The 19,567-nt window shown below is 38.9% G+C and overlaps 1 protein-coding gene across 18 annotated transcripts in view; it reads left to right on the top strand.

The window, feature by feature from the left end:
• Nucleotides 1–19,567, top strand: part of SKAP1 (src kinase associated phosphoprotein 1) — a 299,393-nt gene that overhangs the window by 11,094 nt on the left and 268,732 nt on the right. For all 18 annotated transcript variants that reach the window (XR_004430638.1, XR_004430631.1, XR_004430629.1 and 15 more), the window contains exon 2: nucleotides 17,565–17,670. Coding sequence is in view for 11 of the 18 variants with exons in the window: in XM_033183335.1 (XP_033039226.1) it covers nucleotides 17,565–17,670 (106 nt within the window). In the remaining 7 variants the exon portion in view is untranslated. The remainder of the gene's footprint in view (nucleotides 1–17,564; nucleotides 17,671–19,567) is intronic.

Below are 19,567 nucleotides of genomic sequence, written 5' to 3'. Positions count from 1 at the left end.
CCTTACCAACACTTGGTATTGCAGTCTTTTTATTTTTAGACATTCTGGTTGATGTCATGGTCCATGTATTAAATTATGAAAATAACTGATAGATATATTTTTATTGTAGAATATTTGCACAACATAGAAGTATATAGAATGTTTGGCAGAGTGGTTGTTTGTTTTTTGGTTTTTTTTAGAGACAAGGTCTCCCTCTGTTGTCCAGGCTGGAGCACAGTGGCACGATTACGGCTCACTGCAGCCTTAATCTTCCAGGCTCAAGTGATTCTCCCACCTCAGCCTCATGAATAGTTGGGACAATAGGCACATGCCACCATGCCCAGCTAATTATTTTTATTTTTAGTAGAGACGAGAGTCTTGCTGTGTTGCCCAGGCTGGTCTTAAACTCCTGAGCTCAAGCAATCCTTTCTCTCCCAAAATGCTGGGATTACAGGTGTGAGCCACTGCACCCACCCTGGGTTTTTTATTTTATTTTATTTTATTTTATTTTTACCAATCAATCTATCTATGTGTATATATATTTAAACTGCTACACAGTATTTAACAGTTTATTTAGCAATTGTCCTATTGATGGATGTTTAAGGTTATTTCCAAATATTTTATATATCCACAGTGCTGTAGAAAACATCTTTATCTGTGCATCTTAGTGTACATATGCAGACATTTCTTTTTTTTTTTTTTTTTTGAGACAAAGTCTCGCTTTGTCACCCAGGCTGTAGTGGAATGGCACCATCTCGGCTCACTGCAACCTCTGCCTCCTGGGTTCAAGTGATTCTCGTGCCTCGACCTCCTGAGTAGCTGGAATTACAGGCACGCACCACCACTCCTGGCTAATTTTTGTATTTTTAGTAGAGACGGTTTCATCATGTTGCCCAGGCTGGTCTTGAACTCCTGACCTCAGGTAATCCTCCTGCCTTGGCTTCCCAAAGTGCTGGGATTACAGGCGTGAGCCACTGCACTCGGCCATATGAAGATGTTTGTATAGAATATATTCTTAGACTCTCAAATAAAGATTGCAAAAGTGTTAATCCTGGATTTCTAGGCTGGCTGCTAGTTAAAACTTGATCTAAAGTACTCTCATTGTTTTAGTTTCTGGTTTTTGTTTTCTCTGTGTTGTGAATATATAGATATTTTCATTTTTCCTCCACAGGAAGTAGAAGGAAAATTAAAAATATAAACACTACACATTTCTTAGGTCATGGGGCAAACACTGTTAGCAGGTTGAACCTAGCCACAACCAGAATATGCCAACGACTTTTCTATTGTAATGCTAACAACTTCCTGCAAACCAAAACAAAGCTGGTAGGTATTAGGTGTGGTTTTCGCCTGCCAACATGTTTTCCTTCTTGGCAAAAGGTAAAAAGTATAAGCCTTAATGATGACTTTTTCAGGTCAAAAGTTTTAGGTAAGTTTAAAACATGTTCTAGACAAATTGAAAGTCATTTTCCCCCACTATGGTACTTTTATGTAATTGATGTGAATATAGACAAGGCAAGGTTTCCATGAAGGTTTCAATTAATAGGACAGGAAAATTAAACACTGAAGTCTTAGAGGTTTGATTTTAGTGATATATTTAAGAGTGACTGCAGAAATCCTAATGGTCTGATAACTTCAGTGTACCTGTGACAAGGAATTGGGAATTATTATTTTTGTTTCTTTCAGCAGCTGTCAATGAGACTTTATCCAAGTGAGATTACCGACTAGGTTGCTTTATTCCATAAAATAGCAATATGTAACTTAAAGAGATACTTGTGACATTTAATTAAATGTATACAATACTCAGATACCCTACAATGAAATATGGTTTTCTACTGTTTCCAAGGTAGAGATTGTTTTGGGGTGGCAGGCATGGTTGGCTAGACATGACAAGGTGGTTAGGCATAGCCCATTATTTTTGGAAAGATTGTCTTACTGTTAGTAGTTCACTCATGGAAGTCCTGGGGATGACACAAACAGATTTTTACTCCCAGCCCACCACCACCAGTACAAGGAGAGCCCTGAATGGGTCCCTGGGAGTCCCTCCTTCCCTTGTTCTCCTTTCCTCTTCTCCTCCACAAACCCAACAAACCTTTTCTATCCCTCTACCCTTTTCCACCCAGGGTCCCATCTCCATCCCAGAGGGTGATGTCTGGTCTGTTAGGTTTTAACTGTTTCAGAATATTCAGAGTGAAGCATCTGCAAGATAAAGGGAACATTTACCTTATAACTGAAAAAAATGCAAGTATCATTGAAAATTTAAGAGAAGATGAGGCTGAAATAGCATCCTGCTCCTAGAATTTTTAAAAAGTCAATACATAGATTATTTTCCATTGTTCACTTAGATATTTTCTTATAGAAGCAATGTTTTTGTGGGAAAAAGGACCATGTTTTTAGGCTGATTTGCAGGCCAACCTATTTTTTAAAAACTGCTTTTCAAGTATTATACCTAGAGAAGAGGAGTATAGACAATATTTTGATGGGGGCCCACCTTCCAACTTGGGCTTCTGAAAACTCCTTCTCTGCTGAATATCTCCCTCTTCTACTTGTTTCCTCTTGGTTAATTGGGGGAGTGTACTCTTCATCCCCCTCCTCTCCAACTAACTCCAATCTCTGATGGTGGTACTTGTGACTGGGGAATGACTCCAATGAGCAGGGCTGGGCAGGAGTGAGGAGCTGATGGGAGCCAGGTTGGGGTTCTGAGGATTAGGGAAGAGACCATCTAAGGGAACAGAATGAGGGCAGGAATGGGGCCCTACCTAGGGAGGAGGTGAGAACCAGTGGAAGGACCCAAAGGGAAGGGAGAACAGAATTTCTTCTTGTGTCTCTCTCTTCTTTCCCTCTCCTGCACTCCCATCTCCAACTCTATCTTTCTGTTGAGAGTGTGACTGCCAACCAACAGGCTTAGAGGGCTATGAAAAGAGGAGAAGGGTTAGCGGATGGGATGAGGGATGATGGCAGAAGTATGCAGGGAGCTGATGAAGTAAAATGAGAATAAAATCACCAACAAAGGGAGAGAATGGACATTTCTGTGATTATGCCCAGTGAGAACAAGCGTTCACATTTGAAGAGTATTTGCCAGTACTTGAGACTTTTTTTTTTTTTTTTTTTTTGCCAAAGGGTGGTGCTAACCCTTTTCCCCATAGACAAAAACCTCAAATATTTTCTTGAGTGTAATGCTAGAATAGGCGGAAATTTATGCCATTTTTCTTTTTGGAAATGTGAGTTCTGCTTTAGTAGTTCAAATACTTTTACAAAATTTCCCCTCTAGGAACACTTTGATTGGTATTTGGTTGGTGGAGCTGTTTTCAACAGCATTTGGCCATTCATCCTGCCTCCAAATAAAAGGTTGATTGAAGTGAACTTTTGAGTTTTAGAAACATATATCAACAAAAACCCTTGCAATTGTTAGGGAACCCAGACAAATACTTTTTGCTTTTAGTGTACTAGGAGCATTACTTAGAAAACAGGAGGCAACCTTAATCTTTTAGTAGTTTGAAAAATATGACCCGTAAGATGTCATTCTCCTCTAAATAAACAAAAGAGCAGCTTAGTGAATGTACAAGATCAGAGAATTTGGGAGAATGTAAGAAACTTTCACCAGTCTACAAAACCTAGTGCTCTTGGGTGCATCCTGCCAAGTTGGAATCTTTTCATCTGGCCTTCAAATTCTACAGCGGTTTTTTGCTGGGGTGTGATAATCATATTAGGCATCTAGTGTTGCAAATACTCTGTCTTCCCTTGTCCTTCAGTCATCTTTTCCTGTTTGCTTTTCCTTCCCTGATGTGCTGGCATAGATATCTACAAGCTACCTAGAAGCTGGGAGAGTTTTCATTTTAGGGCAGCTATGAATTATAACAAAGATGGATTATTGTCAGAGCTGCATTGCCTTTTAAATATGCGACTTCAAATGATTTTATATTACTTTTAGTACAAAATACTGTATATTGCTACAAGCTTGCCCTCCATATTAATCTTTCACCACCCTCTACCTGACCTCTGTGTTCTGCCCTTCAATTTGAAATTTTTTGTCTCTCCGCCTAAACTGTGATCTTTCACCTCTGGACCTCTGCACATGATGTTCCAATGCCTGGGCCATTCTTTGCCTCATCTCACCAACTTCCCACCTTTCCCCCAATATACATTCTCGGCCTGCTAATTTTGGGGGTGAAAAATGAGTTTCAGGTGAAAGATGAGTTATCTGAGAGGCCTTCCATGATTTACCTTCCCCTCTAGACTAGTTACCTCTACCATGGGCCTGTACACCCATCACTTCCTTTGTTGTCGCAATTTATTCTAATTGTCTATTTAAGTCTATATTCTTTGCTAGACTGTAAACTCTTAGTTAAGGTAGAGATTAGATCTTTTTTGTTTACTTTTTGTGCTTAGCCTGTGATAAGCACTCAATAAATATTTCTTGAAGAATAAATGCATTTAGACAATGTGACATTTTTATTTATTTTTTTTTTTTGAGACGGAGTCTTGCTCTGCCACCCAGGCTGGAGTGCAGTGGCCGGATCTCAGCTCACTGCAAGCTCCGCCTCCCGGGTTTACGCCATTCTCCTGCCTCAGCCTCCCGAGTAGCTGGGACTACAGGCACCCGCCTCGTCGCCCGGCTAGGTTTTGTATTTTTAAGTAGAGACAGGGTTTCACCGTATTAGCCAGGATGGTCTCGATCTCCTGACCTCGTGATCTGCCCGTCTCGGCCTCCCAAAGTGCTGGGATTACAGGCTTGAGCCACCGCGCCCAGCCCCGTGACATGTTTATGGTTGTTTTTGATTTTGCCTTTTCTCTTTGGTCTGAGGACATTTACACCATGAGGTATTGTTCACTCCCTAGTTGAGGGTAACTGTGGGAAGACTCTGTAGCATCAGGTCCTACACAGAGTGAATGCTGCGATGTCAGAAGCATCTGGGGAACGTTCTTATGCAGTTAGTGGTGCTTTTCACACTAGGTGTTACACTTACAGGAAGCCCAAGGCATTTAGATGTGACTGCACATGATATTTATATTAGAAGAGCTCTTGTTTGTGAAAGGTTGATCACTTCATAGAAAACCCACCAGATAGAATAGTGACCTTGGTTAAATAAAGGAGGTAATATATTGAGAGATCTTTTAAAATCTCTTCTCTGTTCAGTGGTGAGTAGTCTGTTCTGAGCAGGGTTGCCCACGTCTCTTTGGGTTATGGGTTGTAATCACTGTGAGTGGCATCATCTTTTACATTGAAGAGCAAATATATATATATACACATATATATATTTGCTTATATATGTGTATATATATTTTTATTAATTAATTTATTTATTGAGACAGAGTTTTGCTCTTGTTGCCTAGGCTGGAGTGCAATGGTGCACTCTCAGCTCACTGCAACCACCACCTCCCAGGTTCAAGCAGTTCTCCTGCCTTAGCCTTTCGAGTAGCTGGGATTACAGGCATGTACCACCACGCCAGCTAATTTTGTATTTTTAGTAGAGACGGGGTTTCTCCATGTTGGTCAGGCTGGTCTCAAACTCCCAACCTCAGGTGATCCACCCACCTCAGCCTCCCAAAGTGCTGGGATTACAGGCGTGAGCCACCACGCCCGGCCCTGAAGAGCAAATGTTTTATATACTGGTCTGAAGTTTCCTTTCCTAGGTCTTCATCAAGTTTTGGTATCAGGGTTATATTGGCTTTATAAAATGAATTGGAAAGCATATATGATACTAGAGATATGATCTCTCATGCAGACCTTGCTTTTGACTTCTTGATGTTTTGGTTATATGCTTATTCATCTAGTAAGGTTATGGGTGTATTTTTAGAGCAGATTTTTAAAAAAAGACTGGATGAGACAGATGGAAGAAGTTATCTTTGTGACCTTTTATTCCCCTGAGTAGTGCAGGTGAAGAAACAAGTACTTAAATTAACATGTGACCTCCTAAAGTGTTTTGAAAGGAAGTTTTAAAAAATTAATATGGAGTAAACTTGAAAAGTAAAATCATAATAAAAACAACTTGTCCTTAGTGACATCATTGGGGGATAATTATATCATGTTAATTATTTTTTAACAATTTTAATATGCACAACTAGAATTACATAGGCTATTTTACTTATAATTTAGTAAGGATATTTGTCAGTTATTACTCAAGAAAGCTGGAGGAAATTGAATTTAGTAAGGAGAGTTGATGTTCAAAATTATATATATGTATAGTATTAATCATCTACAGGAATAAAGTATATACTTTAACACTCCACCTCCTGTAGGATCTTCTTTATTCCCCACTTGCTCTCTGACCATGGGGCTTCCTTTCCTTTTTCACAACTACTTGAGCTGAACCCACTACTGCTGAGTGAAATGAAGATGAGGACCAAAAATTAAAGTCTATCCAATTTGTGAGTAATATTACTTCATGCTTGCATAATGGTTTTTATTTTACTTATTTTTTCTGATTTCAAAAAACATATATTTAGAACATTTAGAAATATAGAGAATATAAAGAAGATGATGAAAACGGCAGCAATTCACTACCCAGAGATGGCCATTGTTAATATTCTGGTATTTGTCACAGCGCCTGACTGGCACATAGGAAGGACTCAGTAAAGATCACATTAGTGAATGAATTGAACCCTATCTTTTTTTATTTGTAAAACATTAAGATTATACCATATGCCACTTTTTAAATTAATAGGCTTTATATTTTTAGAACAGTTACAGATTTATAGAAAAATTAAACAGATAGTACAGAGTTCCCCTATTCCTCCTCTCCCCTCCAGTTTCCCTTATTGTTAGCATTTCACATTAGTATTGTACTTCTGTTACACTTAATGAACCAGTACAGATAAATTCTTCACTAAAATCCACATTTCATTCAGTTTTCTTTAGTTTTTGCCTAATGTTCTTTTTCTGTTCCAGGATCCCATCCAGGATACCTCATTTAATTTAGGCTCCTTGGGCTCCTCTTGCTGTAACAGTTTCCCAGACCTTTCTTGTTTTTGATGACCTTGACAGTTTCGAAGAGTACTGGTGAGGTATATTGTAGAATGTCCCTATATTAAAAATTGTCTGGTATTTTTTCTCATAACTAGACTGGGGTTATGGGTCTTGAGGAGGAAGATCACAGAGGAAAAGTGCCATTTTCATTCTATCATGTCAAGTGTACATGCTATCATCATGATTATGACTGTTAATGTTGACTTTGATCACCTGGCCAATACGATGTTTGTCAGGTTTCTCTATTGTAAGGTGATTTCTTATTCATCCTTTCCATACTCTTTGGAAGAAAGTTGCTATGTACACCCCACACTTAAGGAGTGGGAGTTATGCTCCCCCACTTTAGAGTGGAGTAGTACATAAATTATTTGAAATTCTTCTGCACAGGAGATTCATCTCTTGTCTCCCATTTATTTATTTGTTTATTTATTTATTTGAGATGGAGTCTGGCTCTGTCACCCAGGCTGGTATGCAGTGGTGTGATGTCCGCTCACTGCAACCTCTGCCTCTGGGTTCAGGCAATTCTCCTGCCTCAGCCTCTCGAGTATCTGGGATTACAGGTATGCACCAGCACACCCAGTGAATTTTTGTATTTTTAGTGGAGATGGGGTTTTGCCATGTTGGCCAGACTGGTCTCAAACTCCTGACCTCAAGTGATCTGCCTGTCTCAGCTTCCCAAAGTACTGGGATTACAGGCGCAAGCCACCGTGCCTGGCCTCACTTATTTATTTATTCAACCATTTATTGATATAAGTATGGAATCATGCATACTTATTTTATACTTTGGGTTATAATCCAATATTATTTTATTTTGTTGTGGAAATTGATCCAGTTTTGGCCACTAGGAGCTCTTTCAGTTGGTTCCTGTGCCCCTTTCTTTCTTTTTTTTGAAACGGAGTCTCGGTCTGTTGCTCTGTCGCCCAGGCTGAAGTGCAGTGGCATGATCTTGGCTCACTGCAACCTCCACCTCCCAGGTTCAAGCGATTCTTGTGCGTCAGCCTCCCAAGTAGCTGGGATTACAGGCGCCTGCCACCACACCCCACTAATTTTTGTATTTTTAGTAGAGACCAGGTTTCGCCATGTAGGCCAGGCTGGTTCTGAACTCCTGACCTCAGGTGATCTGCCCACCTTGGCCTCCCAAAGTGCTGGGATTACAGGCATGAGCCACTACGCCTGACCTGCGCCCCTTTTGACGCATCCCGTCAGTGTCTGTGTGCTTGTGTGTGTGTGTGTGTGTTTTCAGCACTTCCTTACTTTCTGACACTACAAGATGCTTTAGGCTCGTCTTATATATTTCCTGCCCCAGTCCTAGAATCAGCCATTTTCTAAGGAGTCTAGGTTCCTTTTATTGAAGATTGCTACTAGAAATCAAGATGTTTGTGCTAGGTATGCTCCTTGTTACTATGATGTCATTTCTTTTAGGTCCTCTTAGCTGACAAAGCAAGGAAATACATGTGTATATATTAATAATAACCTGAGTTATATGTTTCTCTATATAACCAACTGTATCTATGTAAAGTGAAACATGGGCTCTTACTGATGTCTCCAATTCTAATTCATTACCACATGGATCATTCTAGACTCTTCTCCTTGCTATTCTTTCTACTTGTTTCCCTCCTTTCCACTCCAACAGTGAGAAACCTGGCACCCACCATTCACCATCCATTTACTTAATTGTTCAATTACAGTAAACATGTATAGCAGTATAAGAATTGTTAACCCATACACCCGTGGCAAACAACTTTATTGACTAGAGTTCGGTATTTATGTTCTGTTCCTTTTGCCTTTAGTCTTACAAACTCTGCTCATTTCCAAAGCTACTTAGGTCAGCACCTTTTCCCCTTCCCCTTCAGTGAATTTATTTCTTAGATTTATAATACAGTTAGATTACGTTGTTACAGTTTACATTCTTTCTTGAAATCTCCTAATCTCCTAAATGATTTCTTGAAATTTGCAGGCGTTAAGGCTCACTATGTGTTTTAAAGTTCTATAGGTTTCAACAAATGCATGATGTCATGTATCTGCCATTATAGTATCATACGGTATAATTTCACCACCCTAAAAATCCCCTGTACCTCACCTGTTTATCCCTCACCCACTCTTGAACTCTATCTTTTCCTAGCTTGAGAGTTCATTTCTTTTTTTTTTTTTTTTTTGAGACAGGATCTTGCTCTATAACCCAGGCTAGAGTGCAGTGGCACAATCTCGGCTCACTGCAACCTGTGCCTCCCTGTTCAAGAGATTCTCCCACCTAAACCTCCCTAGTAGCTGGGACTACAGGTGCGCGCCACCATGTCCAGATAATTCTTTTTTGTATTTTTGGTAGAGACAGGGTTTCACCATGCTGCCCAGGCTGGTCTCGAACTCCTGGGCTCAAGTGATTTGCCCACCTTGGCCTCCCAAAGTGCTGGGATTATAGGCGTGAGCCACCATACCCAGCCGAGAGTTCATTTCTTTTTAATGCTGAATAATATTCCAGTGTATAGATGTGTCACAGTTTATCTGTTCACCTATTGAGAGACATTTTGGTTGCTTCCACTCTTTGGCAATTATGAAAAAAGGTGTTATAAACATTCACTTGCAGATTTTTGTGTGGACATAAATTTTTAGCTTAATTGGATAAATACTTAAGAGCATGACTGCTGGATTTTATGGTAAGACTATCTTCGTTGTACCACTTGCTAGGTGTGTAACCTGGGAGCAAGTTTCTTTACCCAGAAAATGGAACAGTAGTATCTACCTCATAGGTAGCCCAGACTATCCTGATGTGACATGATCTGATGTATATATTAGGGAAGATTTTATTTTAAAAAGATTGATCGCTTAGTGGAAAACCCATCAGATTGATGGGGAGCTTGGTTAAATAGAGAGGTGACTTATCGAGGGAACTTGTTAAGTCTCTTTGCTGTTCAGTAGTGAGTAGTGAAATACAGCAGTGAAGTTGCTCAGGCACCTGCAGATCACATTCACTATGAGTAGCACCATCTTCTAAATTGAAGGGCAAATGTATTATATATTGGTCTACAGTTTCTTTCCTTAGTATGTTAATCATAAAGTTTTGGCATTGGGGAATACTTCTGTTTTACTACAGTTTTGTCACTAGTAGATATAAATACCATTAGATGACATTTTTCCCATTTATCAGGAAATTTTTTAGATTTTTTAACCTATTAAAGAAATATACAATGAATCGATAGTATTGAAACATCTTTACATTCCCAGTATAAGCTTTATATTAATATTTTAATGTATTACTAAGTTTGACTTATTAGTATTTTATATAGGATTTTTGTATCTCTACTAACCTTAAACTGATTGCTTTCTGTGCTTGTAGAACTAGGATTATGCTAGCTTTTACCAAATATTTGAACTTTTCCTCTTTTTATATGCTCTGGGATAGTTTATACAGAATGAGAATTATTTGTTACTCAAAGGTTTGAAAGACATGTATAAAACTATCTAAACTTGAAATTAATAAATAAAAAACATTTTGGCAACTTTCTTTCCCCCTGCTTATTAGCTTATTCAGAATTCAAGTTTTTCATTTCTCAATTTAGTTTTAGAAATTTATATTTTTCTCAGCAACTTTTCATTGAGATTTTCAAATTTATTTGCCTGGTATTTTATTTTGTTTACATGGCACTTTATTTTTCACAATAGCTTTTGAAAGGGATAAAATGATTCTCGTTATCACAAAACTTAAATTGTATATAAAAGTACAAAGAAAAAAATTAAAAGAACTTCAACTCTTACCACTTTTGTAAAGTATTTCATGATCTTTCTAAAAATTTTATTTGTTTTTGCTCCTTTTCATTCTGCCTAATTTTTGCATATTTGTGCTTTCTCTCCTTTTTTCTTGATTGCATTTACTAATGGTTTATCATTTACTGGATTTCCCTCACCTCTGAAAAATTCCAGCTGTTACACTTACACTTATGTAACATTTATATGTTCCTCCCCTGCCTTTTTTTTTGTTTGTTTTTTGAGACAAAGTCTCACTCTATTGCCCATGCTGGAGTGCAGTGGCACAATCTCAGCTCACTGAAGCCTTCATCTCCTGGGCTCAAGCAATCCTCCTGCCTCAGCCTCCAAAGTAGCTGGGACTACAGACATGCGCCACCATGCCTGGCTAATTTTTGTAATTTTCTGTGGAGTTTCATCATGTTGCCCAGGCTGGTCTCGAACCCCTGGGTTCAAGCAATTTGCCCGCCTGGACCTCCCAAAGTGTTGGGATTATAGGTGTGAGCCACTGCACCTGGACTTTCCCCCCATTTTTAAGGCTTATGATTTTTACCCACTAAGTTGTACAATGGAACTCTTAAAAAAATAAAACCTTATGTGAAATCCTGGCATATAAAAGCCAAGCACTTGTGATTACATCAAAGGGGAGTGAGGAGAAGGGAATTTCCCACTCTGTCTTTCTTATCAGAGGTTTGTGAATCCAGAGAGCACTGTTAGAAACCATTGTTCTGATACACTAATTTTTGCTTTTATCTTTATTGTTTCCTTCCTCCTTTTTCCCATAGACTTGTTTTATTGCTCTGTTCTGACTTCTCGAGTTTGGTGTTTATTGCATTTACTTTCATTCTTTCTTATTTAACATTGAAAATATTTAAGTCTACGAATTTGTCACTCCATGATGCTGGTCATATCTTATAACATGTTACATAAGCTGTTTTCTCCTAAGTGGTAATTATAATTTTTTAGTTTCTCTTTGACTCATAATATACGTAGGAGTATATGTTTTTAATGTTTAAGTGTAGAGAGGTTTGTTTACTCTTTTTAATATCAAGTTCTGGTTTTATTTCATTATGATAATAAAATAAGATCTTTCTAGGCCAAACACGGTGGCTCATGCCTGCAGCACTTTAGGAGCTGAGGCAGGAGGATCTCTTGAGCCCAGGAGTTTGAGACTAGCCTGGGCAACATGGTGAAACCCTATCTCTACAAAAAATTTTAAAAAATTGGTCGGGCACAGTGCTCACACCTGTAATCCCAGCACTTTGGGAGGCAGAGGTGGGCAGATCACTTGAGGTCAGGAGTTTAAGACCAGTCTGACTAACATGGTAAAACCTCATCTCTACTAAAAATGCAAAAATTAGCCAGGCGTGGTGGCGGGCACCTCTAATCCCAGCTACTTGGGAGGCCGAGGCAAGAGAATCGCTTGAACCTGGGAGGTGGAGGTTGCAGTGAGCCGAGATCGCGCCACTGCACTCCAGCCTGGGTGACATAAGTTAGATTCTGTCTCTAAATAAATAAATAAATAAGGGGGACATGAACCTGTAGTCCCAGCTACTTGGGAGGCTGAGGTGGTTGAATCACTTGAGCCCGGGAGGTTGAGGCTGTAGTGAGCCATGATTGTGCCACTGCACTCCTGCCTGGGTGACAAGGCAAGACCCTGTCTCAAAAAAAGAAGAAAAAAAATCTTTCTAATTTATAATTGTTAAGAAATTATTAATATTTCCTGTAATTCAGTGTTTAATCAATATTTATAAATTTTCCATAGTAGTTTGTAAAGTTTGTATTCTGCTTTTTTTGTTTGTTTGTTTGTTTGTTTGTTTTTTTGAGACGGAATCTCGCTCTGTCACCAAGCTGGAGTGCAGTGGCATGATCTTGCCTCACTGCAACCTCTGCCTCTCAGGTTCAAGTGATTCTCCTGCCTTAGCCTCCCACGTACCTGGGACTACAGGCGCGTGCCACCACGCCCAGCTAATTTTTGTATTTTTAGTAGAGAGGTAGTTTCACCATGTTTTAGTAGAGAGGGAGTTTCACCATGTAGAGAGGGAATTCTATCATCTTTCCTATTAATTATATTATTGGAATCATTTATATCTGCACTGATCATCATAGTAGCCATTCTCTATCTGTGGCTATTGAGGATTTGAAATGTAACTAGTCTGAACTGAGATATAAGTGTAAAAGCACACTCGGGGCCAGGCACGGTGGCTCACACCTGTAATCCCAGCATTTTGGGAAGCCAAGATAGGCGGATCACCTGAGGTTAGGAGTTCGAGACCAGCCTGGTCAACATGGTGAAACCCCATCTCTACTAAAAATACAAACATTAGCCAGGCATGGTGGCAGGTGCCTATAATCCCAGCTACTCAGGAGGCTGACTGGAGAATCACTTGAACCCGGGAGGCAGAGTTTGCAGTGAGCCGAGATAGTGCCATTGCACTCCAGCCTGGGTGACAAGAGTGAAACTCTGTCTCAAAAAAAAAAAGAAAGAAAGAAAAGCAAACGCACACTGGGTTTTGAAGATGTAATGTCAAAAAAGTAAAATAGCCCAGGAATAATTTTTATATTGGTTACATATTGAAATAGTATTTTTGGTTAAATAAAAAATAAATACCATTAAAATTAATTTCATCCCTCTTTTTAGTACTTTCTAAATGAGGCTACTAGAAAATTTAAAATGAAATGTGTAGCTTCCATTTTGTTTCTGTTGGACAGCACTCCAAATCATTATTTATTTTTGTCTACTTCATCTGTCCAAGACTAGCAGTAGCATTAAAATTGTTTGTTTGTTTGTTTGTTTGTTTGTTTGTTTTGAGACGGAGTCTTGCTCTGTCGCCGGGGCTGGAGTGCAGTGGCCGGATCTCAGCTCACTGCAAGCTCCGCCTCCCGGGTTCACGCCATTCTCCTGCCTCAGCCTCCCGAGTAGCTGGGACTACAGACGCCCGCCACCTCGCCCGGCTAGTTTTTTGTATTTTTTAGTAGAGACGGGGTTTCACAGTGTTCGCCAGGATGGTCTCGATCTCCTGACCTCGTGATCCGCCCGCCTCGGCCTCCCAAAGTGCTGGGATTACAGGCTTGAGCCACCGCGCCCGGCCTGTTTGTTTTTTTTAAATAATTTCTGCTTCTCTCACAGTTTTCATTATATATATTTTAGTGTGCTAGTTAGCACATAACAGGTCATATCTATTGTGGATTATATTTTACATCAAATGAAATTACCATCTTTGGCCCTTTAAAAATAATTTATTTAATTCTATTTTCATATGAATTATTGCCATTCTTGCTTTTAAAAAATCATTTTGCCTGGGATGTTTTGTACACCTCTCTTCTTTTATTTTCAGCTGCATTTGTTTTGGGTATCTTTTAAATAGTAATTAAACTTGTTTTATTTTTTGATACAGTACAAAAATTTTTGCTTTTAATACGGAAGTCTAACTTTTCACAATTGTCATCTTATTTTATGAGTTCCACTTTTATGCTATTTTGCTTCTCTCTTTTCTATATTTTATTATATTGAATATTTTTAAAACCTTTAATTCTACTTTTATTACACTTACACTTTGAAAAATCGTAGTTAAACCCATTATCTTTAATTATCACTGTCAAGGATGAAGTAGTATCCAATGACCCTATGTAAATGTATAATTTAGTATATATTTTCCTCTCTATTCATTTTCTAACTGGGAATTAGACTATTTTTACATTTTTTACATTGTCTCACCATACGAATTTTTGTTTTGGTTTTGTTTTTATAGAGTTTCACTCTTCTTGTCCAGGCTGGAGTGCAATGGCATGATCTTAGCTCACCGCAACCTCTGCCTCCTGGGTTCCAACAATTCTCCTGTCTTAGCCTCTGGAGTAGCTGGGATTACAGGCATGTGCCACTACGCCTGGCTAATTTTGTATTTTTAGTAGAGATGGGGTGTCTCCATGTTGGTCAGTCTGGTCTCGAACTCCCAACCTCAGGTGATCCACCCGCCTCGGCCACCCAAAGTGCTGGGATTACAGGTGTGAGCCACCGTGCTCAGCCAATGATTATTTTTGATATTAATATTTTTATAAATTTTAAACCATATAGACCACAGTGATTGCAATTTTTTTGTTTTTTGGTTTTTTTTTCCTCTGAGACAAAGAGTTACTCTGTCGCCCAGGCTGGAGTGCAGTGGCGTGCAATCTCCGCCTCACTGCAATCTCCGCCTCCCGGGTTCAAGGGATTCTCCTGCCTCAGCCTCCCAAGTAGCTAGGATTATAGGTGCCCGCCATAATGCCCGGCTAATTTTTTTATATTTTCAGTAGAGATGGCTTTTTGCCATGTTGGCCAGGCTCATCTCAAACTCCTGACCTCAAGTGGTCTGCCCGCCTCAGCCTCCCAAAGTGATGGGATTACAGGCGTTACCCACCGCGCCTGGCTGTGATCTAGATTTAACTTGTTTTGCAGTTTGACATTTATCACCACCTCTTTCTCTTTGTGGATCAGAATATATACTTGAGAAGATTTTCTCCTTCTATACAGCCAAACCAACATATTTAGAATTCTGTGTTTAGAATTCTTAGAGCACACCATTTTTCCTTTAAAACTTTGTACACATCTCATCTTCTGATGCTTATTTTGTACCAAGGCCATTTTGATTTTGTTGTTCTTGTTGCTGTCGTTCTGTAGGTGTCTTATTTTTTCTCTCTGGGTGCTTGAGAGATGTTTTCACTTTCCTTGAAATTTTGAAAGCTCAAAAGGATGTGTGTAGGTGTTGTCATTTATACACACACACACACACACACACACACTGATACATATATATACACATATATTTTTTTAACGACGATTTTCAAAGTGTAAATATAATAAAAGTAGAATTAAAGGTTTTAAAAATATTCAATATAGTGTTTTGAGACAGAGTCTTGCACTGTTGCCCAACTGGAGTGCAGTGGGTTAATCATAGCTCTCTGCAACCTCGAACTCCTGGACTCAATGGATTCTCCCGTCTCAGCCTCCTGAGTAGCTCTAGGTATGCACCACCATGTCCAGCTAATTTAATACTTTTTTTTTTTTTTTTTTTTTTTAGACACAGGGTCTTGCTTTTTGCCCAGGCTTGTCTTGAACTCCTGGGCGCAAGCAATTCTCCTACCTTGGCTTTCCAAAGTGCTGAGATTACAGATATTTATTTATATTTTTAAACAGCTTCATTGAGATGTAATTCACATACTATATAACTCACACATTTAAAGCACACAACTCAATGGCTTCTAGTATGTTCGCAGAATTGTGTAACTATCACCACAATAAATTTTAGAACATTTTCATTACGCCAAAAGAAAACCTGAACCTCTTAGCCTTCACCCTCCAATCCCTCTCCCTTTCTTTCTTTATCTACTTTCTGTCTCTGTAGATCTGCCTATTCTATATATTTCATGTAAATGGAATCTTACAATACGTGGTCCTTTGTAACTGGCTCCTTTCACTTAGCATAATGATTTTAAAGATTCATCCATGTTGTAGCACATATCAGCATTTCATGTCCTTTTATTGCTGAATAATATTCCATTGTATGCTACATTTTATTTATCCATTCATCAATTAATGGACATTTGGGTTGTTTCCACTTTTTAGCTATTAAGAATAATGCTACTTTGCCAGGCGTGGTGGCTCACACCTGTAATCCCAGCAATTTGGGAAGCTGAGGCGGGAAGCTTGCTTGAGTCTACGAGTTCAAGACCAGCCTGGGCGATGTGATGAAACCCCATCTCTACTAAAAATACAAAAATTAACCCAGCATGGTGGCATGCACCTGTAGTCCCAGCTACTTAGGGGGCTTAGGCACGAGAATCACTTGAACCCAGGAGGCAGAAGTTGCAGTGAGCTGAGATCGAACCACTGCCCTCCAGCCTGGGCAATACAGCGAGACTCTGTCTCATTAAAAAAAAAAAAAAAGAGTAGGCTGGGCGCGGTGGCTCAAGCCTGTAATCCCAGCACTTTGGGAGGCCGAGACGGGCGGATCACGAGGTCAGGAGACCGAGACCATCCTGGCTAGCGTGGTGAAACCCCGTCTCTACTAAAAAAAATACAAAAAACTAGCCGGGCGAGGTGGTGGGCTCCTGTAGTCCCAGCTACTCAGGAGGCTGAGGCAGGAGAATGGCGTAAACCCAGGAGGCGGAGCTTGCAGTGGGCTGAGATCCGGCCACTGCACTCCAGCCTGGGCGACAGAGCGAGACTCCATCTCAAAAAAAAAAAAAAAAGAAAGAAAGAATAATGCTGCTAGGACTTGAGGTCAGGAGTCTGAAACCAGCCTGGACAACATGATGAAAACCCATCTCTACTAAAATACCAAAAATTAGCTGTGTGTGGCGGCATGTGCCTGTAGTCCCAGCTACTCAGGAGGCTGAGGCAGGAGAATCGCTTGAACTCGACGGGTGAAGGTTGCAGTGAGCCGAGATGACGCCACTGCACTCCAGCCTGGGCAACAGAGTGAGACTCCATCTCCAAACAAAAAAAGAAAGAAATTTACAGTCCATCCTCTGCCATCAGTGATAATTAATATGTAAATGTTTACTTAAAATGATTTAGAAAATAGTTATTTCTTATGGCTAATATAGGTGATAGTTTTCTAAATTCATAGCAAGGTCTTGGATTATTAGAACATATCACCTACAGGTATATATAAAATTTTAGTTATTTATTCTGGTAACATATACAAAATATAAATTTTACCATCTTAACTATTATAAAGTATACAGTTCTGTGGCATTAAGCACATTCACATTGTGCCACAACTGTAAAGTTTTTAAAAAGAAAACAATATCCATTTCTCAATCCTTCTGATTTTCCTTTCTCCCATAGTACATCCCATAGTACATTTTTTCTGTTTTATCAACTTTCCTTTTCTTTTAGATGCTGAAGAGTTTCTGGCAGAAGGTTTGCGGAATGAGAACCTCAGCGCTGTTGCAAGGGATCACAGAGACCATATTCTACGGGGCTTTCAGCAAATCAAAGCCAGGTTTGTATAAACTGGTTCCATTAATCTTCTTCATAAGCTTTAAAACAATTTATAATCAGTAAAATAAAGTCACGAGGTAAGACATACATATCATACCTATCATAATTCTTTATACTTGACAGAAACTTAATAAATATTTGCTGAATTGAATTGGAGGCAGGCAAGCATAGTTAGTGTAGTTTACCAAAATAAAAATGTTTTGATAATTATGTATGTATCTTGAGGTAATTATTCTGCTTTTAGCTTTGGATTTTTATGTTAGCCTTCATTGACCACTTTTGCATTTAACTAAAAAATGGTGAAAGATAAACATTTATGCTTGTCCAAATTATTAATGAGAAAGTGTTAGGCAGTATGAGATAATGTTCATTATCATTTTTGGTGCTGATTTTACTTCCACATCTCCTTCCCTCATAGAAAACTTAAATGAAACTTATCAAGTTGATTCTTTGACCATATTGGGATGTTTTATTCCTGGACTGGGTTGAAATATGTTAATTTTTTAAAAATAAGAGGCCCTGACTTAATTTGTGCATTTTAGAATGTGAGCATCTGACAGATGCAAACACTTGCTTGGGGGAGGAAAAAATAAAAATTTTCCTTTATAATATATTTTCTGACCACCTATTGCTTGAAATGGGTAACTGAATGAGAGCAAGGGATAAGTGAGTGTTCCTTTAGCTTTTTCAAACCTGGTGGCAATGTGATTCAGAATGTTTAAACTGAATATTCTTAGCAAAGGAAGAGCATCTGCAGGGTTATGGTTGAGATTTAATTTGTGTGGCTGACCATTCTTAGTATCTACTCTAAAAACCTCATTGAAACTCCGTAGAAACAGAGAATTTTATCCTTCGGAAGGGCACAGCCAGAATCTATTCCGTTCAGGAATGTGAGAGAACCTCATGAGTTGCCCTGCTGGATCTTAATCGATCTTTCCTGCTGGCTAATTAAGCATCACTTTTACTCAGCAACTGGGGACTGTGTAATTATCAGCCTGGGTTGCCCTGAATAATTGAAACAAACAGAATGCAGAAGATGGGAGTTTTTTGCAAAAGTGGGAATATCTATAATTTTTGGTAGGTTGAAAAAGAGTGTTTAAAACAAAGTTCTCCATAATGTTATTTTATTAATAGATAAGTTTAGGCTTAGTTATGTACCTGGAGACTTAGTAAATTATAGAATTTTTTTAATTTCACAAGTTTGTCTTTGTGTTTTATGATTACTCTAAGGGTGGCATGTGGAATAAAGATGGAATTATTTTAAATTGGGAGAGGAATGACCCAAATATAATGGTGTATCTGGTGATTCTATTGGTATAAATCTTTGATAAGGAATGCAAAAACACTTTTACTGCAGCTGTAGGTACAAATACACAATGAGGAGAAATTCTTTCCTGTATCTGTACCACAGCATTGAGAAAGGACTAAATTTCAATCTTAAGTTGGTAATAAAAGGCAATTTATGGTAACTCATTATTGTCAGCTGCATATTATTATACTTCTTAATCCTCTTTTAAAATATATACACACATGCACACACATGCATGAACACACACAGAAGCTGAATTTGTCATGGGGTAGAGTCAGTTTCTTGTTCTCAAATTCTTGTTCTCAAAGAACTTTCTGTGTGGTTTGTGGGGTAGACATTCAGGAAATAATCAGCAGGAGCTTTAGGAAATAACTGCATTGTTGATGGGAGCTTTCTGTTCATTGACTTGTTGCAAGAAAGATGACACTTTATTTAGAATTTCATAATTATCAGATCACTGAGGAAATGAGGAGCCAGAAATTAGATACTGTACAAGAAAATGGAAAAATGAGGCTTTCCTTTGGCAAGCTGTTTGAAATTGCCTTACATCCACCCATTCAATCATCACTCTGTTAATGTAACCCTTGTT

The sequence above is a fragment of the Trachypithecus francoisi genome, unplaced genomic scaffold (genome assembly GCF_009764315.1).
Source record: "Trachypithecus francoisi isolate TF-2019V2 unplaced genomic scaffold, Tfra_2.0 Lachesis_group20, whole genome shotgun sequence".
In the NCBI taxonomy this organism is placed as follows: domain Eukaryota; kingdom Metazoa; phylum Chordata; class Mammalia; order Primates; family Cercopithecidae; genus Trachypithecus; species Trachypithecus francoisi.
The sequence above is the reverse complement of the archived record's forward strand: the minus strand, read 5'-3'. Positions and strand labels throughout refer to the sequence as shown.